Genomic DNA, 24,447 nt, shown 5'->3' on the forward strand with positions numbered 1-24,447 from the left:
AACATTGTCTGTACAGAATATATCACTGACAGCAAAAAAGGTTAATACAGCAATAGTTGAAAACAAGTAACAAAGAAACATTAACAAATTTCATTGCAGTTTTTGTGTTTTGTTGTAAATGCAAAAATAAATAGCACAGGTAATTATAACTTCACAAATGAAACAATAACCATTTAAATCCCTTATGTTCACAATATAAATGCTGGCATACTTCTGCACTTCTACAATAACTAACATTCAATGGCTCATCATTTCATTTTCAATCAATCTGTGGCGTTCATTAAGAATTTGAGATCATTTATGGCACGCAAAAAGACCTTCAAGCTAGAAATTCTTATACACAAAGAAGGAAAATTTTCGAAATTAAAAGGTACATGTAGATATAATAGCTATAAATTTACTTTATATAACTTAAGGACAGATGATACAAACAAAAAAATAGATGCCTGGATTGGTATATATTTCTTGGTCTGTTTTTTTTTTTTTGTATAACGCAAATAATAAATTTCTTAAATATTAAGAAATTGCAAACCGTCTATGCTATTCAAAATTTCAACTTTCTTAAAACAGCCTTATTTATCTATACAAATATTTTTCATTTCAAATCGCATTATTTTGAAACTTTGAATGAAAAAATAAAAACAATTTCAGGAAACTTGTTCAATTTAACTATTAAAACATGACTCAAGTTGTTATTTTCAATTTCTTTTAATAAAAGTTTCTTTGTATCATCAGTCCTTAAGATGTCATTGTGAATTCAATATTTCATTCATAAACTTTCACATCATCTGGTTTTATTTCAAAGTATGGAGACCCTGATCCTACTAGAAAAATAGTGGATTCTTTGTAAAAGAACCTGAAAAAGAAAATAATAAAATGTGTAGAGCTATTAATGAATATGCAATAATTAATAAATTACCTGAAGATAATGGTACAGTGAAAACTGTCTAATCCAACATCTGAATAATCTGACACACTGTGAATTCCGACGTTAAATTTCTTTCCCATTTTAGTATTTTCCTTGTTTTTAACACCATGCAATCTGACATCCTGTCCATCCCAACACAAAATTTGTCTCCCAGTGCATTTTGAATTAGACAGGAAAAAAAATATTATATTATTCAAAAATAAGAATTCTTTTGATTGACAAATATATCTGTGTAGCATCATTAGTAACAATCATATCACTGGGAATGGCTGCTTTGCATGTAATTTTTCAGGGAAAGAAGCATATATATTCTAAGCAACACTTGAACTAAAAATGTTCAACTGTACAGTGAAAAATAAAAAACCACATATACTACCTGTTCTGTTTCTATGGATAAGACAATGTCTTGCAAAATATAAATACAGTACAGTAAGTCTTATATGGATTTTTAGCTGCAGAACTGTACCTCTCTGGTTGAGAAAATTCGGACTGATAACGCAGAGAGCTACAGATCTAAGCATTGTAAAAACTTTCGATTTACGCCGACGATATTTTGTCACTATTTTAGGTATTTATTACGTGTAGTTTAAGCTTTCTCTGGCTTTTAGAAAATTTGTATCCTATAATTATTCATATATTTACGCCCAACTCTTATTTTTATTTACCTTTTAATGGTCCGAAATAGTCCTGTATATATTGTTTTGTAATGTCGGTTTAAAAGAGTTCCATTTTGACGTCCATAACCACAAACAGCAATTTGTTAGCGTTGAAAGGTAAGTAAGTTATCAGGAATTGAAGTTAAATGTATGATTAATTATTAAATACCATTTTTACAGCTGGGGATAGCATAGAATACAAGAAAAAATACCCGACGTGAATGATAAAAAATCGTCAGCATAAATCGAAGGTTTTTACGACTTTTACAATGCTAGGATCTGTAGCTCTCTTCTTTATCTGTCCAAATTTTCTCAAGCAGAGAGCTACAGTTCTGCAGCTATTGGATTTTATGCATCCCAAAATTTTGCCTATTTTAATCTAAACTTTAACACCGTTTTCTGTAAAATCCACTCTTTAAAATGTTGTCTGATCAAGAGTGATGTCTAGTCTGACCAACCTTTATGAAATAAGCTATATTCAGATTAGACATAATTTACTACATGAAAAGTTTCAAATGGGAAAATTAAAAAAAAGATTATAATAAAACATTATTTGTAAAAACATTTTTACTTCCTAGGATATTAATATCAGCAATGCATAAATGTGAATCTTTTTCAATTTATGACTTTAAAAAAATCCTATATTTGCTATCGAGTGGCTTTACAGTAGTCCTACAACAAATGACAACAGACCTCTATGAATTCTGTTATGTATGATTTAATATGTTCTCTGAATGGACTTACCTTAAGGAATCTTTGTGAAGTCCTTTTAAAGGCTTATCAGGTGCAGAATAAAGTCCAAAACATTTGCATAATTTATGAAATATTGCCCTCTTTGAATCCTTATCAGCAAAATATATCACAAAACTGCCACTGAAATAGATAACTCATGCATCAGCTGTCTGTTTTTTTTTTCTTCAAATTCCAACAAAAATTACAAATATAGAAATACATGGACACAGTAACAGCAAATAAGCCCCGAATTTTGAACAAAGATTTTAACCAATAGATAGGCCTGTGCACCTTTTCAGGACAAAGTTTCACACTGGGAACCTAACTTTTTACTCACCCTTTTGAAGGAAGATCAAGTGTGTCTACTTTACTACCACACTTTTTCAATTCTTCATGAGGAAAAGGTTTGCTTGATTTAATTTTTTCCTTCATTTCTTCTTCGTATAATGTAGATTTCAAGGAATCTAAATTCTTCAACTGAACATTTTCCTCTCTAAAATAAGTAACATGAAGAAGAGCATTTCAAACAATTTTTCATGAAAGAAATAATATCTCATGGTCGAAGTTGTAAGTTCCACAGAAAAAAATCAAGTTTAATGATTTAAATTACAGAAAAAGAATTTTTCTTCACAACAGATGTGTTTTTTCTAAATTTATATCTCTTTGAAAGTTACTTAGGTAGTCTTGGCTTGTAAAATACATGTAAGTTTTACAGAGAGTAACTTACGTAATAGTTAGTCTTGGTTTATAAAATAAGTTTTCTAAGTAGTTATTTGCATCATTAGAGGATTGATAGGGCAATCTAAACACCCGCGACACATCTGGTACAAGCATTTCTCCCGGGGATTTCAGTGTCCATGAATCCCAAGACCTGTAATGATTCATAAATTTAAAAAAATATTATTTCCAATTTCATTTTATCGACTTTATACATATATGGCATATTTAAAAAAAATGCTTTGTTTGGTTGTTACAATAGGATTTAAGGTATGTCACTCATGAAATTTGTTAAATCAAGAATTTTTTGAGTATATTTTGGATAAGTACTCATATAGAATGACTCAAAATGGCAGAGAAAACAGGGGGTCAGTGTGCGTTTTACTGAGCTACGGTACAATTACTTTGACCTTTCTGCACTAAAATTTTAACTCTTTGGTTAATTACTTTAACCTTTATAATATTTTATCGGATGTAACCATAACAATAAATATAATCTTATTTTACGTAAATTAGTTTGAATAATATTTATCATTGAAAAAATCATGCAAATTAATGCACATAAATTATTGTGTTACTTTTTTGCACTAAAAAGTAACATATTTTGGGTATTAAGGCCCATGGGCCTTATAGGTCACCTGAGCATTATGCAACAACTTTCCAGTGATTTAATTTGATTCATGTTTTAAGCCAGATGCTATGGCTTTCACAATTTTGAAAGAGGCACCATTGATCATCATAATAATACACCTAGCAGTTGCTTAGTTTGTTTACTTAGTACCCATAGGCAGGTTGGGGGAACAAAAAATGCATTTTAAATAATCAGTAATATTCAGCAATAATCAGTAATGCCCCTATCACACATGAACCCCTGACCCTTAGGCCTAGATCCAAACATTGCACAATTTTTGAAAAGGCACCCTTGCTGATTAATACCAAGGAGCAGATCTCAAACAATTCATCCAGTTTCAGTATATAAGTACACCCCCCCCTTTGGTACCCCTGACCCTGGGGCCTTGAAATTCACAATTCTGGAAGATTAGGGTCCTTGCTCATCATAACTACATAGGTAGTTCATCTGCTTAATACCCAAGAGCAGAGAAGAAAATTTTCAAAGATTTAATGTATTTTCACTATATAATCAATGTGCTAGAATGACCCTAGGGCCACAAAATCAAAATTTTGGAAGAGGTATTCTTGCTCATCATAACTATGTATAGTTTAAATTCCTAGGAGCAGAAAAGAAATTTTTTCAAAGAATTCATGTATTTTCATTATATAAAATAGAGCCCCGTGCAACCCTGACCCTGGGGCCATAAAATTCACAATTTTGGTAGAGGCACTTTTGCACATCACAACTATGCACTTAGTTAGTTTATTTAATACCCAGGAGCAGAGAAGAAGATTTTCAAAAATTCATGTATTTTCACTATATAATCAATAGAGCCCCGCCCTAACACCAGAACCCCTGACCCTGGGGCCATAAAATTCACAATTTTGGTAGAGGCACTTTTGCACATCACAACTATGCACTTAGTTTATTTAATACCCAGGAGCAGAGAAGAAGATTTTCAAAGAATTCATGTATTTTCACTATATAATCAATAGAGCCCCGCCCTAACACCCGAACCCTGACCCTGGGGCCATAAAATTCACAATTTTGGTAGAGGCACTTTTGCACATCACAACTATGCACTTAGTTAGTTTATTTAATACCAAGGAGCAGAGAAGAAGATTTTCAAAGAATTCATGTAATTTCACTATATAATCTATAGAGCCCTACCCTAGCACCAGAACCCCTGATCCTGGGGCCATAAAATTCACAATTTTGGTAGAGGCACTCTTGCTCATCATAACTATGCACTTAGAAAGTTTATTTAATACCCAGGAGCTTCAAAGAAATAATGCATTTTCACTATGTACTTATTTAGCCCCACCCTAGCAATAGAACCCCTGACCCCAGGGCCATGAATTTCACAATTTTGGTAGAGGACTCAATGCTGATTACAATCATGCAAACAGTTTGACTGCTTGATGTCCAGGAGTAAAGAAGAAGATTTTTAAAGATTGCATTAATTTTAGTGGTTTTTGCCCCACCCCCCAGGCCCCAGGGACCATGAAAATTCACAATTTTTGTTCCCCTTCACCCATAGATGCTTTGTGCCAAATTTGGTTGAAATTGGTTCAGTGGTTGCAGAGAAGAAGCTAAAAATGTTCAAATGTTAACGGACGACGCACGACGACGGACGAAAACAGATAGCAATAGGTCACCTGAGTTTACTCAGGTGACCTAAAAATCTAAATAGGCAAAAAATTATTTTCTTGTATCAGACTTTTTATGACTTTAGTGCTGATCAGTCACAAGTACCCCATAGTTTAAAACAATGAAAGAAAAAGTTGAGGTCAGTTCAATGTTAATTTTGAAATATTGGTCAAAACGTATGATTTTCAGTCAAAAAACAGTGCAAATTTTATCTTGACTTTTTTAAACATATCTTCATTTCTCGGCAAAGTTTGTTGAGGGAAGGTGTAAAATTTTTCTAAAAATATAAATTGAGACCTATATTAAATATTCCTAGCATTTCATAACGAAAAATATTCTCAGAGTAAAAGTATGCAAGGCTAAAGTTCCAGGATATTAAATTTAATAAATGTGCAGATTTGCAGAATTTTTCGCTAAATATCCTTCCACCACAAGAAATAGTCCCTCATAAATCTTGCTTCTTTGTGGATTTTTGAGCAGTTTTTTCATTGAATGTTGAATAATATACATTGTTGAATTTAAATATGTTATGCAAACTGAATTATATCATATAGTTTCTGCGTGAACTTTTCTAAAAAGATGATGAGTGACACACCTTGTTAGATAAAACATTGTATCATTTCTATATATGTCATTGATAGAACAACCAATGCTCAAGAAATATGCAGTGGTGATGTGCCTAACAGTAGTTACTGACTAATAAACAGCAATGGTTTTCTTAAGAAATAAATATGATCATAATATTCAGTGGATGTATTATCTAAAACTAAACAAAAGTTGAAATGAACCTTTTATTGCAACATTTATCCATGGCATTCTTCATCTGGGATTCGTACACAGAACGTTTAAGTAGGAACGCTAGTCCTGGGAAGTCCTCCACTCTGTTTACTTGGCTACGATCTCCAGAAGTGGTCTCAAACCCTGAAGAATAATTGTCACTTACATCAGGCAATTATGAGATTATTATAGGAGTACATGTACTGTATATGAAGTGACATCTATGATGTAAATGCTATCAATACAATCATTAAATTAACCAGATTTTACATTTAGTATAGTTGAATTTTATTTGTTATACATGTAAAACTAGGCAGTTTACATATTTCATTAAAACCATCCATCACAGTTTTTTTTTCTAACAGTGATGATAACAATGTCTATGTATTATAAATATGAATTTCCAAGAAGACACCATACTCATTTCAGCTTGCATTTAGTATTGCACTAGTATTGGCCTTGTAAATAATGTGTTTTTTATTTAATGCTCTGTACATTTTGTGCATACGTTAGTATCTGTAGGCATACCAACATATACAGAGAAGTAATACTGTATACAGAGCTATTTTCGCCCTTTTACACTTGCTAACAATTTTGCCCTGTTTTAAATTCTCCCAATCACACTTCTGTTTAAGAAATTATACAGTATGCTCAATTAAAGATTTGCCCACTTGTGACAAGGCTGAAAAGGGTGAAAACAAAACAGGGACGAAAACCTCCTTGTTTACAGTACACCTCCCTTAACTGTTACATGCTATAATAGATGCCGTCTTACCATTGTAATTAAATGCGGAGATTCCATACAGACTGTCATCTGACTCGAGGGCCGGTAGACACTGCGACATAAAGTCCATGAAATCCGCAGTCAGTACTATCTCCTCCTCTATCACTATCAAATATTTCTGTCAAAATAAACAAGTTCAAAGTCTGTTTTTAATTATTATTATTTTTCTTATTCAGTACAAATTTTGACTGGAAAGGAAATGTAGAAGTATAAATTAAAATTAAATATAAATCGATCATAAATTGATAAATTAACAGTTTCTATTAAATTCATCAAGTTTATACAATGTCTGTATTAATTTGAATATGCATCAAGAACAAAAAGAGAAAAAAATATAGTAAAACACCCTTCTAACTTACATGTTAATAGTGGAATAGAGTTAATTTCCAGTGTACTTTCTGTGTTTTCTGGTTTTACTGACACTCTCTGAGTGATCTACTTCTACTTGAAACTTTCTTTATAATTTGTTTGTACTTACACTTTGTGTTTGTTGAAATTCTTTTTCAATGGCACTGTTCATCTTATCTATAATTTTAAAAATGATTTAAAAATTAATCATTAACTATTTTTACCAGTATTCAATATATCATCATGATCATATATGTGCTATTGCTAATTGATAAAATAAAATACAATCATTCAATTAAAATCTATACTTAACTGTACTTTATTATCAGCTATATATACATGATCAACCACAAAACATTCCATTACTGATATTAAACATGTTTTTTAATAAATTGGTTTCAGCTTTACATACTACAGTGAAAACTTTCTAATCCGAAATGAACTGGGAGACAAATTTTGTGTCAAAATAGACATGATATATTAAGTTGGAACACTTCGAATAAAAATCATGAAAAAAGATGAAATGGGAGTAAAAATAAAGGATGGAAAACACACTGAAATAGATTGTGCATGTTTTCAGTATTTTTAATACATGTACGTTTTATGTAATGATATATGTAATGTTATGATACCTGTAATGCAATGTAATGAAATAATATATGTAATGTTATGATACCTGTAATGTAATGAGACATGCAACCAAGTGCTTTGCATATACACAGGAATGTATAAAACATTATGTGCATTTCACACTGTATGTGACATTCATGTAATGTAATGCACCGATCTTAAATAAAATTCTATGAACTGATGTAACATATTACGCCACAGTTTAAACTCAAAATTCAGAGAATACTCTGATAAAATGTGCAAATTACCAGAAAGTATAGCAACAGCAAGTCTCAAGAAATATAGTAATTTATTTGTAAAAACAGATTTGATACCTTCATATCTAGGTACCGTGCCGAGACTGAAGTTTTGGAATTTAAATAAAGCTGCCAGTTCTCCATGATCCAGGGTTTGTTCATCAACAACTACCTGTAATACATGAAACAGCTGTGATATACTGGTCCATCATTAACATACGCATAAAACCATTATACATTTATTTATATGTCATTTAGTTTATTCAAATATAATTTAAAATTAAAAATATAATTCAAGCACCATGAGAAAAAATTCATTGAAAGAAAAATAAACTTTTTTTACAGATTCTTTCTGGAAACAGTTGCTGTATCTTTGTTAACTTTGTAAAATGCAGATAGAACATATTTCATTTAACCTCATTGAAATTGACTCAAAAGACGATCCTACTAGTACAAACACACATACATGTATATGTAGTTATATTAATTTAGTATTACAGGTGTAACAGGTATTGAGTACACAGACAGGTGTGATAGGGAGGGTGACATGTTATACACACTGTGACAAGTTCAGGGCGGACCCCTGGAAGACTGTGGGTGGTCTCTAGTGTTCTCGCCAAGGCATTATGATCTAAACCTAGAACAAGTACAAGCCATGTTAATGCTCCTTATTTATTTCAGTCTGGACACACAAAATCTAGTTAATAGTTTTAAAACTCTGAGCATATAACAATTTTATTAATAAGGCTAATATCTACATGTAGATTGTGTAAGTAAGATATAGAACATTACATGTAGTACATACAGTCATCAAGGTACATGTGTTAAAAAGAATCTTAATTAAAATCAAACTTTAATTCTTTCTTTTCAAAAGTTGCAGTATGTATCAATGATTTAATTCATTTCTATTGATACCAGAAATGGATTTTTTTTCTCCTTTTTTAACAAAATACATGTTTTAAAATTAAAATTTTATACAATTCTCTGATAGCTTTCCCAACAATAGAATTTCTATTCTGTTGTTAGTATGGACAATGATAAAAGCATACAGACAGATACACATAATTATACCTGCATGGTTCTATAACAGTAATGTACCCACCTGGAATGATAAGAATGGGGGTTCTGTATATCTCATCCTTTTCCTTGGTCTTGTCCTGAAGGGGGACAGTCTTAAGCTGCTCATCTACTCTCTGAGCTGCAATTTAGATAGAAATTTCATTCAATCCAATGTTTTATATGACCCTAGATTATTTATTATGAGTATGGTAGTCTTCAATATAAATATATATATTTTGAAAATTGTATGCTGAAAGGTTTTTGAAATAGATTTCTTACATACTACTTTAAATTTTTGAATCATTTTAATATTTATAGATTTCAAGTAAAAAAGGAAACTTGTATAAAAATTATACCTTGGTCAGAGAAAGATGTTCTTTTTTTAAAACAGGGCCTTGAAGTACAAGACTTAGTGTAGAAATAGCTATGCAAAAAGAAATAGGAACTAACCATCACAGAATTCACTGTAACCGTCGTACTTCTTACAGAATTCTCTCCTCTCTATATTGCGATTTGTACTAATGACTGGAGCAACTTTTACTCCACTGACTAGTAAAACAAAAGATTAAACAATGTATTAAAAATCAATCTTAAAATTGAATCAAATTATGTGTTTGTATTTAATATATAAAAAGATAATTTTCAAATACATGTAGTCATTTTAGTCAGTATTTGAATTTAAAGTGTTTTCTAGAACAAGAACTGCAGGTCCATAGAATGTAAAGGATAACTTTATATTCTGTAAGCCAGTTTTATAGGCCACACGTACTTGTGGACTGGCTAGAATTCATACAAGATCTACAAACAACACCTGCTACTAAATATCTATGGTAACAAAACGGCCAATTTATGAATCTAACACATATAATTACTGGTTTACAATAAACCTTGACCATCTTTTAGAACATTTAAATAATAATGTGTATTGAAGTGTTAAAATTTGTCCTTTTTATGTACAATGTAGATACACAATATACAAGATTGTTTGCAAAACTTACAGTTGTTTGGAAGACAAATGGATTTCTTGATCGGTGTTGGCCAATCTCCATCATATGTAGCAAAGCTGAGCTACAATAAAAAATAGGAGAAAAAATCCATTTCTATTATCTAGAACTAGCTCATAAAACCTCTGTATAAAACTGACCAAATAAAATGCATACTTTCATATATATTTTACACATCTAACTGACCAATGCTGGGTTCTCCACAAGTTTTACCATTGTGGCCCGCCATTATTAAATTTATTTGGGCCATGGTTAAATTTTTATTGCATTTCAGTTTTGACACCTACTTTTTAATGACTTGAGTAGTTGATTGTGTTTATAATACGACTGATGAGAGAAAGAGGACTGTGCTCAATAAACACAGTAGTTGATCAGCGACTATGCTGTGAAGCATAACAATTGAGAATCATCAGCTGTTGTTCAATATAATTACATACATGTACCTCCAGAGTTAATTTTCCTGTACATGAGTAAATTTGGGGGAATTCAAAGATAATAGATTTACAAAATGACATAATGCGCAGTATTCAACTGTAACAACAATAATCGACAAGCATACAATTCAAGTTTGTGCCCAGAAAAAGAATGACTCTTTTAATATTTTCTGTTTTATTGAATGAAACTTGATCTTACATTCACCAGCTTCATAAATCTCTGTAAATACCATATAATTCCTATTAACTGCCCCTACCCTTATAAGTGCCCCCTAGGTCTTTTTCAATTGTCTGGAAATAAGGGCCCCCTGTACAGTGATTAAAATCATCTAGAATCGTATCAAAAGTCTGCCAAAATTTGAAGAAAGTGATAATGAAACTTGTCTATTATCCAATTTCTCGGTGGAAAATGAATCATGTAGCATAATTTGGGTGGATTGTCTTCACTTAAAGTAAAGTTAAACATTATTGTAGTGATTCTTTGAATTTATTATTTTTTTTCAAAAGATTTTTTGAAGTTAAAATGACATTCAATATTATAAAAAGAAACCCCTTTCACAATTTTCTAAGTGCTCGGGGCAGTTAATAGGGATTATACGGTATCTGACTGACCCTTTGAATATCTTACATTCACCAGCCCTGTAGATCTCTCATTACCTAACTGACCAATGAATATCTTACACCAGGCCTGGAGATCTCTGTATAAATCATCAGACCAATGAAATCACTTACTTCCTCCAGCTCTGTGAATCCTTGGATGCCCTTTTGACCGACGAAGTACCAGACATCTCTAAATCTGAGGTTTTGTATTGCACTGCTGCCTAATGCATTGAGCTCCTGCACAGCACCTTGTTCCAGTCTAGGGTCAAAGGTTAATTATTATGCCTGGTACATTAACATGGAAACTAAACATATGTCAATACAGTAAAACACGCTTTAATATAACGAAGTTTTACTTGGATTGAAGGGTAATTTGTTGTATCCATTAAGTTAACAATATATCTGTTTCAAAGTCATAGCGAATGAAATTCACTTTGATGTAAGTCTCAATAAACATTTTAAGTGTGTTCACTGTAATGTTCAATATTTCAGAAAGACTTACCGGTATTTATTATTTTATAATGTCACACAGAAACAGACATGGTGTTAGAGACTTACTTCCTGGATGCATCGTCACTGATGACGCCAATAACAATGTCGCCATCAGACAACTGTTTCATAAATGCCTCCAAGCTTGTGCTGTCTACAGATTTAAATTTAAAAAGAAATTACAATCAATACTTAACAATCTTAAACATATAAAAAGCTGAAATCCATTACTGTAGATCCTGTCATTTTCTCGACACCTTATTTTTGCAAGATAGTTATTTGCTTTTAAAGGCAATACCAAATTTTTGTGAGGTAGGTTTTTGTTGCATGTAATCCTTACTATCAAAAATATACATGACAATGTAATTTTTATGGGCAAAAAGACTCGTGCTCTTATGAACTGAAAAATTAAATTATAGTATCCTTCTTTGCTATTTGCAACCCTTAATACCGATTTAATGGTTTGCGAACTTAATTTTGTTGGCAACATGTTAACAGAGCTTGTAAAATTGATAAAATAACAAATGAGTGATTACAAGTAGTTACATGTGTATTTCCATTCAAATGTGTCTAATATTTGTGTCTTATTTTGTAGATTTTTATTAGTTTAAAAAATACGTCTGACACAACGCATTGCGTTTTTTTCAGTTCTAATTCAATATCACAATCAAAAGCTTTCACTCTCATTCATGCTTGTTTAACTGCAAAAGTTCTTACATAATAGGCCCCAAGACCATAAACTGAAAACAGACTCAAGTCTTTTTTGTTTTTTAATTTTGACTCAAGTCTGTTCTCATGCAGTTTTTGGTCATGGAGCCAGAACCTCTGATTCTTACCCCTGCTGGACTCGTATGTATCAAATCTAGCCACAAGCTTTGGTTCTCTTGTATCCTTGTGTAGAACCACTATGTTGATTCCTCTCCCTGCATTGTTCACTTCTTTTTCCATTATCCTAATAAATTAAAACTTCAAAAATCATTGCAAGAAATTTTTAGCTGATCTCAATACATGAAGGTCTACTTGTTCAATCTTTTGCAAACTTATTATTAATATACATGCTTCCTAGTAAAATAAAATCATTATGATTCAAACTTTTTCATAACTAAAAAATGATAAGAAAAAAATCTTGTACAATGTACTCATAAATAGTACTCTATCGTATAACCTTCCTTAAACAGTATTCCAAGCTGCTGACATAAGCAATGGTTGGAGGTATGTAGAACTATTAACTCACATTTTGCCAGCAACACAGATGTGAGGCATGGAACTGTCCATGTCCCCTGTGAAAACCTGGATGGGGGTCCCTTCACATTTACTTTTCAGCCCACAGTTCTCTAGATTAGATCCTGGCTTTATTATTGTCAGCTCGGCAAGAAGTTTTGTTATGTCTTCCATGGGCCCAACTACAAATGATTCTTAGCATGTAAAAATATATTAAACGATCATCCTTTATTTACTTTCCAGAGTGTCATTTTTACTGTATTTCTATCTCTTTTAGTTAACACAGTAAGCAATTTAATACTATCCAAAAGTCTATCACATCTATTACTATTACAAAGAAAGTGTGCTGCAAAAAATAATCAGGAAATTCCTAAACATGTGTTGACTTACGTGGTATGTGAAAACATCCTTTTTTCTCCAGTGCCGCACCATACTGTTCATTTTCAGTTTTTGGGTTGAACTACACAAAAAATCCAAATGAAAATCTTCAGCAGTTATAAAACATGGGCTTCAGCAGTGGCCTGCAGCTGAGTACAAATAAATACACTTAGGCCTTCTTAAAAAAATGTCATTGTTTGCCCTCTTCTGGACAAGGATTAACAAAAAAATTTAGTACAAGTGTACTTATAGGGGGAAACATATTTAGAAAAAAATCTTTGGATTCGGAAATAAAAATACTGTTAGCATATTACATTTGGCTGTGTATTCTATTTAGCATCTAGCTTTTGCGGGAAGCATCATCTGCTAAATCAATACATCACTAAATGTACCTTTTTTTATATATTCATATAAAGCACATTCGGGGAGTCATATCAAATCTATGCTAACTTTTTCAACTTGTGCCAAATATTGTACATGCCAAATAAAAGACATTTACAGTAATTGTACTGGATGAGGAAGTTTTGGAATGAATACATAATAAAAAAGAATATTATTTCTGGAGGTTAAAAAAAAGTTTCCTGTTCAGGTGAGCTAAAGAGTACAAATTCCTTCCAGTAATGATTTTCTTAGTTAAGTCAATACACACCCAAAGAATAACATCATAGCTAAATCCCAGTGTGAATATTTGCATGCAAAAATTAATTTTCATCAAATACTAAATAATAAAGGAATATTTGTAGATGTAGTGAGTAATATGGATATATCACATTTGTTTTACTTAGTTCTTCTAAAATAAGATAACTATGTACTCACAAACTCGATAGCATGTCCCTGCTTCAGGCCTCGTTGACCAATCAGAAGATAGGATTCTCGGAATTTCACCTTTTCTATCTTACTGGCTCCCATCAGCTTCAGCCATTTCTTTGCATCATCCTTCATACTAGAAAATCACCAAGAATTGTAAAAATAAAGGAAAAGAAAAGCAGATTGAAACTAAGAAAGTATGGCAACACAAATGAATTACTATATGTTTATTAACATGTATTTTAAAAAAAACACACACACACAATATGGACTGATTATACTCTTTTTTTTCTATATGAAATTCATGCCAAAAATTAGTAAGAGAGTACATTTTGAAGAATTAAAATCATACATTTTTCCTTTATTTTTTACTCTAGCAATCCTATATCTTTAAAATGAATCATGTGTTAGTCATTGTAGTACAATGCATAAATAATATGGAAAAAATATGAAGGAATTGACAAATAATTATTAAAAGAAACTCTTATATATGCTTTATAGATCCCTATCATTATTTCCAGTAAATAAATGTTGTAAAGTTCTGAGAAAGTTATGACAAGTTGTTCAGTTTTATCTCATATAAAGGCATATAAATGTCTTGTCAGACTTTACTTTAATCTGTCTTAGCAAAGAAAGATACACTCCAATAAATACACGTTTTATACACCTATCAACTGCCAGACTTACAAAAGACTGAAAAAAAAACAACAGAAAATTGTATACACTCTGACAAATGGATTCACCATGGACTGATAACTTTACACAGAACAAAAAAGTTATTCATGTTGTGATAAAATTTTCGAAACATGGCACCAAAGATTAAGAAGTTTAAAAGTAACCTACGAGTAGGTGATCTCATCAAAACTGGCCAGTATGACAACGGTTCCATCTTTGATTTTTAACTGGACAAACTGCAAGAAGGTCTGATCTGTAAAAAATTAATAGCCTCCACCTGACATACAAAGCCATAATATATCAAATTACATCTAGTAGTTGTATATTGTAAACCAACTACGCTGTATTATTCGTGTCATTTTTTATTCGGATTTATATGTCTGTTTGAAATCAGTCCTAGACAATTATTTCTCATGACTGAGGAAACATTCTCTACAATTACAAAGCAAAATAATTGGCTTACAGCGATTAATAATCACAAGTTAAAGTAGACTGCCAAACAGAATAAAAGTTGGTTTACAATATATTAACATATGGTATACAGTCAAATCTTGTTATCTCAAGCACATTGTTACTGAGGAAAAAACAACAAGATAATGTAAAACAACTTTTATTCGCATCATCTTTTATTCGCGATTTGTCAATTTGAAATAAATCCAAAACACGAAATTTTCATGACTGAGGAAGCGTTCTCTACAAATACTTAAGGAAAATGAATGGTTCACGGTGATTAATACATGTATCTGCGAGTAAGAGTAGATCTCGGAACTTGTGGATATTTCTCGCACATGTATAAAAGTTGGTTTACAATATCCAAAGATTTAAGATATCTAGGGTAAAATACTTAAGAATAAAGAGTTGAGACTTCAAAATTTCTACGACATAACCATGGTATTCAAGATATCAGTGTTTGAGAATCAGAAGTTTAACTGTACATGTATCATGTATTTTACAAATATTAAATGTTAGATCTTTAAGATAGAATTTTTTGTTTATTTAAACGGATTCAAAATTTTCTTCATGACAAACGAAAGTAACACAAGTTTAAAGTAAACAGTTGGGAATTTAATTTTATCATTAAAAGATCTACAGGTAATGGTTTTACACATGCATTTTCACATTCACATAAAGTTATTACATAAATAATTTCATTTATCAATTACAGTGTATTACATGTACATGTAAACAAGTTAAAGTTTACATAGACTGATACACTGTACCTGAATTAATACCAATTAAGCTTTAGTTCCCATTCATTTGTCAATAAACTTACTATTACTATCTTTACCAATAACAATTACTAAAGGTAACTGACCATGTGGAACAAGTAGATTTCTTTTTTTATATAATGTGAGTTGCATGCAGAGGTTGTTTTGTTTCTCTGGGATAAGAAGTAAAGTACATGACAGTAAGTACATGTATTATTTAGACCTGAGAAAGCTAGTGGGAGAAATAACCTATACATTGTTACCTACCTTCAGCGTAGGTGTCAAAGACTTTCTGGTCTATAACTTTATGTGAATCACCTAAAACAATTACAAATGTATTCGTAACTTAAATGTTAAACACAATTCCTTCGGAGTATATCAAACTTTACTGTATCATCATCTCAAATCTGAAAGCAAATACAATTCATATAATCAAGTCATCAAAAAGAAAATTTTACCATCAATAAATAGTACATTGAGTCCTCTTCCTATATTTTGTTTTTCATCGCTCATATATCTGAAATTGAAAAAAAATTCATACAAAAGAAAATGAAAATGCAAACAAAATTTTTGCAAAACTAAACTCTCATCAAGCTTTTCTTTCTTCAATATTTGAACCAAACATCAAAATTAAGCTGCATTCAATACTTCAACTAATTTTAGCTACTTTAAAGAAATGAATATAATGTTTTTTCAATTGGCAATTCTCAGTGACTCTGCTACACTCCATCCCAGGGGTGCTGGGATAATGGGCGCGATACATAAGTTAACGTGCAAAGGTAGGTTCAGTAATTTCTTTCTGCATTGAATGCAACCCTGAATCCCTTCATTGTAACTAAACTGAATGATAATGTCAATCAATTGACATAAAAATAAAACAGAAAATATCTAGTTGACCTAAGTAAACATATTGCAATAAATATTAAATTGCAATTGTAATAATGGACATATGTCATTGAATTATAATATTGAACAGGATCTCGCACTGAAATTCTTTTTTCTGTGTAGGATTTATTTATGCTATATAAATTTAAATAAAAGGTCACAGATTATTCCTTTTGTCAGAGCATCATTAAAATACATTTAACACATGTAATCAAAGACATCAAAAAGATATTGTAAACCAATAGTAACTCAGTGTGGCAAAAGTATGTTTACAGTAGATAGCAAAATTTCATACGACAAAACAAAATGATTAAATTACATGTACTACATACATCTCTCCGTCATAACATATAGTGGGTCCCACAGTTTTATCTGTCCCCGTCTTTATGTAGAATGATTTCTGTCCAGCTGGGCAAGACACACCACAGGCAGAACCTAAAAATAAACATTACGCAATTAAAGGTGGGAATACTGTAAAAGCAGAAATACTTTGGGGGAATTTAATTTTGTTTATTTCATTATTAAGAAATATCAACATAATACAATTTCACACAAAATCTTTGTCATTATACATTTATATCAAATAGTGTTACGTTTGAAACAACAAAACTTAAAGCCTTTGAAATCTTTTAAACGATAGATCAACAAAACTTTATCTCCACAAAAAAATCTGTGCTTCTACATGGTGATAATGATAGAGCACCACATTCATAAACACCTCCTTTATCTCATAAACTAGAAAAATGACCAGTCAGCAAGGGCCCCGCCATGGGGTAGAATTATAAGGGTGCAGCTTATGGAATGATTAAAAAATATATGACGAATAAGAAACAGCAACTGTATTCTTAAAATTTCAAGATAATTCCTGAATATCCAAAAACCTGTAAATAATATCCTTGTATTTACATTTATAAGGCAGTAAAGAACAACTCAACACTGAATGTATATCTAAACAGTAATGAAGCTTGTGTTATGTGAAATGCCAGCCTTCAATGAATGCAAATACATATCATGAAGGCTTGACCTTAAGGATTTCCATCCCTAATGGGACCAAATTCCCTACCTGTCAAGTAAATAATACTCTGATATTATATTAAAGCATTTTACAGTAGAAAAGGATTGACTGCAAGAAAGTTTCAAAATTGTCATTAATTAAGCAGTAGTTAATTAACAAAGACTGCATTGAAGTCTATGGGGAAAAGTGTTTTTTTTTCAAAGTAAAAATTCAAAAAATTTGAATATCAATAAATCCTGCGGTGGAAAGATGCATTGAAACATTAAAAATAGAATGACAATTAAAAAAAAATTTTTTTTTCCCAGCCAAATTTTTTTTAATTGATTTTTTTTATTAATTAAAAAAGGGGAGGTAACTCTTACCTAAATTCAAGGTCATAAATTAGGACACATCCCACTATTAATACTAATAGTAATATATGGGAAGTATATGTCTAAATAAACTGAGTTTTCAATGCCTACATATTTGTTATGTATTCAATTTCATTGAATTTTGTTCCTATTAGGGATTGAATACCTTAACTTCAAAACAAACAGCAGTTGCAGACAAAGGTTTTCATTAATCTTAAAGTGACAGATAAAGATGAGCCTTCTAAATTTTCTGCAGCAGACTAGATATTTAATCCCAAGGGATTAATTGTACTTCTCTCTCATCATTTTCTTCTTAATTTATAATAAGAACTTTTTCAGTAATGATAGAATGAGGTTTTTATCCTACTGCCTTAAAAATTAATAATATTCTTGAATTTTCATGAAGCAAAAAAAAAAATAATAATAAATTAAAAAAAATAAATAAATAGATAAAAATAAAAAATATATCTTCTTTAATCTATTTCTTGTTTTTAGAATTCAATGAAATCAGAACTCATTGTGTAGGGTATTTCAACAAAAATAAAGTAAAAACATTTATACTTCAATCCACATTTCACAGTGTTCATAGCATTTCAAATGGACTTAACTTCAAAACAAACTTCATTTGCAGACAGAGGTGGTAATTAATCTCAGTGTGACAGATAAAGATAATGCTTTGGATTTTCTTCAAGAGGAAAGCTAATTAATCCCAAGGGACTCATTCATTGCAGTATTCAGTTTACAATGGGAACATTTTCAGAAGTTATCTCTCTTTGCCAATTCATTCTTATATAAAGTTAAGGAATCTACCCCACCACCCCAGCTCCAAACCAGAGGACATAGAGAAACAAACTTAGCATCAAAATATGTCTTTTTGCCTACTGAACTACCATACCAAATTTGAACTTAATTGGGCTACCATAAAAAAAGTTATTAGGAAAAAACAGAAAATTTGTGGACGGAAGAATGACAGACGGACAGACAGATGGACGGACAGACAGACAGAGTGATTACTATAGGGCACCCGCAAATCCTTGCGGGGCCCTAATTATTATTGTCATTATAATCTATGCATAAATATAAATCAAAAATTTAATAATCATGATCTTGATGATAATAAATCAATAATTTTCAGAATACATGTGTAATATGAAATGTACACAATACTTATAGCTAAATAACTGAATGAAGACAGAACAGAAGAGATAAAGATGAGAAGTTATCTGTTTTATACCAGATTGTGTGTCCTTCACATCTTTGGCATCCCACACTCTGGATTCTACCAGCAGGCTTACACCTAGACAACACAAGAATTTAGTGGGACGTTATCAAAACTCCAGGGATCATTACAGCAGGCTTGAGAAACACCTCAAATGCACCAAGACCATCAGAGATTTAAGAGTAATAAATGCAAAATGAATGCACCTATAACAAGGGATTTAGACAGTGTTATGAGCATGTTCAACAGAATTTTAAATGACAGTGATATCTGAAGCAATTTTAGGCAATCTTATTGAATCTCTTTTTAAACTACCCAAAATCAAAAGAGTGTTTTCTCTAATATCTTTTAGGATATCTTGGATCCTCAGAGGATTTCCTGATTGAGACTTTAAAATACCTTTGCTGTGGTTTCTCCACTTGGTGTAAAGGTCCAGCATAATGAGATTGTTTATTTTTTGGTTAATAAGCAAACAGTACAAGTGATAATTGAAACAGCACTATAAAGTATAAAATAATGATTATGACAAAAACCAGGAATGTAGTTTTTGAGATCAGTTTGGCTTTTTCTCCAGCCTCCCCTTTTTCCCAAACATAACATTCTACTGCTGAAAATATTCATTAAAAGGGTGGCTGCCATCCCTTCCCCCTTTTGTAACAGTTTACTCATCCCACAGTACTATATTTATAAATTTTGTTTGTGGATATTGTTGGAACTTAAATAATCATCTGTCCCATTCTTATCACGTTTTGGACATTTTTTTTAATGATTACCAAAGCTTTTTTCCTGGCTGTCCCATTGTTTTAAAAAATTATACTACATGCTTGAATATTGATTAAAATTAGATGCAAAATATTTACTGCAAACCACATATTCACTTGATATTGTCGGATTAAAATTAGATGCAATATTTAATGCAAACCACATATATACTTGATACAGCTGTTACAAACCTTTCTGATCTTTTTCATGTTTATGGTGAAATCGGAGAAGTAAAAGAGATACAGCTAATGCAGCGAGAATCCATAGAACCAGGGGTTTACATCCTGTTACACAAAGACAAGAAATTCAAGTTTTAAAAAAGCATCAGGAAATACATGAAACAATACCTGAAATACATAACAAAATAAGCAGTCACATAAAATAAATTTTGAAAAGGTTCATATAAATATTTTTTCTTTTTCCCTAATTGTGTAATCTTTCAAAACTGCTGTATGTAACTCATTTATGATAATGAAAATATAAAAAATATATACATGTATATATTAGTGTTTACTTTAACACTCAAATGCTTTCTTTCTTTGTTAAGGCCTAAAAAAAAATTATGTTTGTTTCCTGTAACCCGACCGACCCATTCAAATTATCCCCGGGTGGATTTTTTTTTCTGACAAATGGCAAAACTTCGTTTGATCAATCAGCTGATTCCATTTATTAAATTAAAAAAAATAGCTTGTAGCTTAATTTGAGACATAAAATATGTCAACTTAGTGTACATTTACCTTAAATATAAAGAGTAATCATTATTGTAACAACAGTTTCCCCCTACAACTTTCTGAAGTTTGTTTTCTGCATCTAGGCAGCCATTTTGGATGCCATGTTGGGTGTCCACTGTAAATATAACAGCTGGTATTTTCAGTCCGGGGATGTTTGACCATTCATAAGCAAAAAAAAAAAAAAAAGAAAAGAAAAAAAATTCTGACCTACCGACCCTTAATTTTTTAAGAATGTTACAGGAAACAAACTTATTTTTTTTTAAGCCTAATGCAAGAAATAATGGTTGCACCTCTTGTAGATTGATTGATTTGATGTAAATCCTATTCAAGATTTTTCTACTCATAAAAAGATGTCAACAAAACCAATGACAGCCTTAAAATGTAGACATTTAACTTATCACTCTGGGCCATTGAGCAGTAAGGGTTCTTTATCATGCTAGTGCCTGCCATGACAGGGGGCCTTAGTTTTTTAAAAGGTCTTAACCCAAGGACTCACAACTTTCACTTCATATAGTGCTAAATGACTGGCGAGGGAATAGTTGCTACCTTATTATTTGTCTTTGGTCAATCACGACCAGACTTGAACCTACAACCTTCCAATATTTAGTTAAAATTTCAATTCTTGACATAATTATGTTCTTCATGCAATCCTTAAAACAGGGGCAAGTCTTCCCACTGACATCATTCTTAATGAAATACAGGTAAACTTCGGTATCTCGACATCGGATATGTCGACAACCTGGGATATGTCGACGTCCGTCCGCGGTCCCGGCATTATTTACTATATAAATGATTTGCAAATCATATGACTCACGACCTCGGTAATGTCGACTACCCCGCTTATCTCGACGTATATTCACAGTCCAAAGAGTAAAATTTACCTGGTATATGTCGACATCGGGGCAATTTTCTGCTCTACTTAACCTAATTGTTAATCAGCTGGTCGCTCGTCACGCACGGGCGACTCGGTGTATCTCGACGTCGTCAGAAATTCACACCTTTCACACCCATGTTTTGACTACTACTGATCTGTAAAAATGTGTTTGTAGAGGAATCCCAAGCCCCCTCGGCGTCTCTAATACGTTAATTGTTTAATGATCAGCTTGGGTAATATCATTGATAAATCTTCTAGATTCTGCGTAAATGTATGTGTGTAACCGGTTATTTATGTCGAAATCTAACAAAACTTAAACATTTTATTTAAAAAAAAAAGTAACTTAATAACAATGAATAATATACACATTTTATTCAATTTAACTTGAAAATTCAACAGGAATCGATCAAAACAACGACATGCACGACTATTGCATCGGCCGTAATATGGATGAAGTTTGTTAAATGCGCAATTCCAATTAAATTTTGGTATGAAAATGAAATGAAAACTAATGATGAATGATTATGAAATAAAAAAGAAGTGAAATGAAATAATTTTATAAAAATAATCGCATTAATCTTTTTCCGTAACTCTGAAGTCGACTTTGTACCGCTCCGGTTTGGAGTTTATAAAGCGCATTTCGTATCCTGTTCTGACAGAGCTAGTGGCACGCGGATCGAATGCTGGATGGAAAACGGTTTTTAGTCAAGGTTTCGATAAAAAAGAAAGCATTTCATAAATAACATTTGTGAATATAGAACTTTTTAGATTTTCTAATAAATATAGAGGGATAGCTGAAACAAACGAGCTACAGTCTAATTGAAGACATGTAGGTACCTGTAATTACACGTCTGTTCAGTTAAGATCTATGGTTTTACTATGAAGTAAAATTAAGGACGTCGAGTCTCAACTCTGATATCTCGACACCTCGGATATCTCGACATTTTCCGACTGTCCCGTCGATGTCGAGATAACGAAGTTTACCTGTATGAAATTTCCATTTATTCACTGCAAAGAAGAAGCTGTATCTATACATGTAACCTTTCCTGTTCTTACCTCCACATGACCTATTTATGAATCTTCTCCCCCGCCTGCGCATCCCTGTCCTTGATTTCATTTGTCTAGCATCTCCTCAAGTTCATCAACTTACTGCAAAAAACCATGAAAAGAATGTAAGCCATACAATATCTGGCATTTAAAATTAAATGTAAGCTTAGAACTTGGGACATCCTCTTCATTCATCACTCATACATCATCATTTTTTTTTTTAATTCTAAAGTTATAAGATGGTAATCACCAGATTTGACTTATCATTAATCATGTTAATATAGAAAGTTCAGACTGCATGTTATTTTATCCTTCAACAACTGATCAATTGTTCTGTCTTCTGATACTATTTTCTAGTATTATGATGAAAATATATTATGATGAAAATATATAATCATCAGTTGAAAGAGCTAGCTACAAATATCTTTAAAGCAGGTCAGTTTTTAGCCTTTTACTGTACATAGTGCCCTGATATTATTTTCAGCATTGTCAAGCAGTACCCAAATGTTACTTTAACTTGTAAGGAACAGTGGGAAAAGTTCAAGAACTGGAGATTCTAACCTTAAATATTGGCAATAAACATGATAAAACGGTAAACCAGTTGCGCATAAAAAATAAAATAAAATATGAATGGGTTTGTCTGCATTCCTTAAAAAATTAAACAAGGTTAACGATGCAAGCTGCTTAGCAGCTCGGTTATTTACCCGGTTAATGTTATCAGCAGTTTGTTCCGCCTCGTTCACTCTGACGATCTCTCGCTCGCTTCTTGTATCGGAAATCATTAGGAACAGAATACTAGCATGAATACTCTTGGTCGAACTGAAATGTTCCGGAATGTTAAGATGTCTTCCCTCAACCAGTGCAGGGACCCATACTACTAGTCTACTGTACTAGTATGTGTCATCATAGAATACTTCTGAGCATCATTCAAGTGGCCAGGAAAACCACATTCTATATGACTGATTTTTCCTGAATTATCTATGATAATTTGTGCATGTACGGCATGATATTTTCGATGTCCCGAGTAAAATAATCTTTGAGGTTCAGTTTGTCACTGTTTAAGGAATATAAATTCTTATCGACATTCCATCTATTGCCCCCACCGCGGAAGATAATTTTGGCCATGCATGCATCGTGTTTCTCCATTCTTCCACATAGGCGTCGGAACCGGGGGGCTGGGGGCCCCCCACTTTTTTGCAAATATATAAATATATACATTAAATAGGCATTGAAAACTGGGGTTTACCTTTTTTGCTGGTTTAGCCCCCCCCCATTCAATTAGCCCCCCTTTCGATTTGCTTCCGACGACTATATGTTCCATGATGCTTGGCCATTTTATGCTGGATCGCAGTACTGCGTGGAAAACATTATTTTGTTAAAACTTTTACTTCCTCTTTAACGATAGAAACACTGATATCAAAAAGTCGCGACAAAAAAATAATAAGAGGGATAGTTGCAAAGACAAATAAGAAACAAAGGGGTCCTGTTTCTTGGAGATAAACTGTGCCCCAATGTTGAAAGTTTCAAAGTCTTTAGATAAAAATCCATATTGGTGACCGGAAAACAAATGAAAGACGTCTCTATTATTAGTTACGGGGAGACTAAATATATTCAATTC

General features: G+C 31.9%; 1 protein-coding gene across 2 annotated transcripts; it reads right to left on the reverse strand.

The window, feature by feature from the left end:
• Positions 1–592: 592 nt before the first annotated feature.
• On the reverse strand, positions 593–23,553 carry LOC134254214 (protein O-linked-mannose beta-1,2-N-acetylglucosaminyltransferase 1-like). Of its 2 annotated transcripts, XM_062736766.1 has the most exons (26): positions 23,534–23,553; positions 22,839–22,931; positions 20,369–20,461; positions 19,431–19,493; positions 17,164–17,266; positions 16,405–16,463; positions 16,214–16,264; positions 14,907–14,991; positions 14,073–14,199; positions 13,269–13,338; positions 12,892–13,060; positions 12,494–12,609; positions 11,727–11,811; positions 11,301–11,427; positions 10,129–10,198; positions 9,581–9,679; positions 9,174–9,269; positions 8,632–8,708; positions 8,150–8,243; positions 7,336–7,382; positions 6,849–6,975; positions 6,085–6,217; positions 3,044–3,187; positions 2,654–2,809; positions 2,329–2,457; positions 594–856 (listed from the first exon to the last, which is right to left on the reverse strand). In XM_062736766.1, the coding sequence occupies exons 2-26, from the start codon at positions 22,897–22,899 to the stop codon at positions 766–768; spliced, it is 2,472 nt and encodes an 823-aa protein (XP_062592750.1). In that variant the 5' UTR covers positions 22,900–22,931; positions 23,534–23,553; the 3' UTR covers positions 594–765. The 2 variants fall into 2 exon arrangements, with proteins under 2 accessions (XP_062592751.1, XP_062592750.1); XM_062736767.1 differs by lacking the exon at positions 19,431–19,493 and having other exon boundaries at positions 593–856.
• Between the last annotated feature and the right edge of the window lie 894 nt (positions 23,554–24,447).

Source organism: Saccostrea cucullata, unplaced genomic scaffold (assembly GCF_032062105.1).
Source record: "Saccostrea cucullata isolate Sc308-1 unplaced genomic scaffold, CSIRO_AGI_Scuc_v1 ctg1788, whole genome shotgun sequence".
Lineage (NCBI taxonomy): Eukaryota > Metazoa > Mollusca > Bivalvia > Ostreida > Ostreidae > Saccostrea > Saccostrea cuccullata.

Excerpts from the sequence above, each read along its gene's own strand:
- LOC134254214 (XM_062736766.1), bottom strand. The coding sequence starts at position 22,899 with ATGAAATCAAGGACAGGGATGCGCAGGCGGGGGAGAAGATTCATAAAT. Across the intron at positions 12,610-12,891 it reads ATCTGTGTTGCTGGCAAAAT|GATAATGGAAAAAGAAGTGA; the intron begins GTGAGTTAATAG and ends TTAATTTATTAG. Across the intron at positions 7,383-8,149 it reads CACGGTACCTAGATATGAAG|ATAAGATGAACAGTGCCATT; the intron begins GTATCAAATCTG and ends TTAAAATTATAG.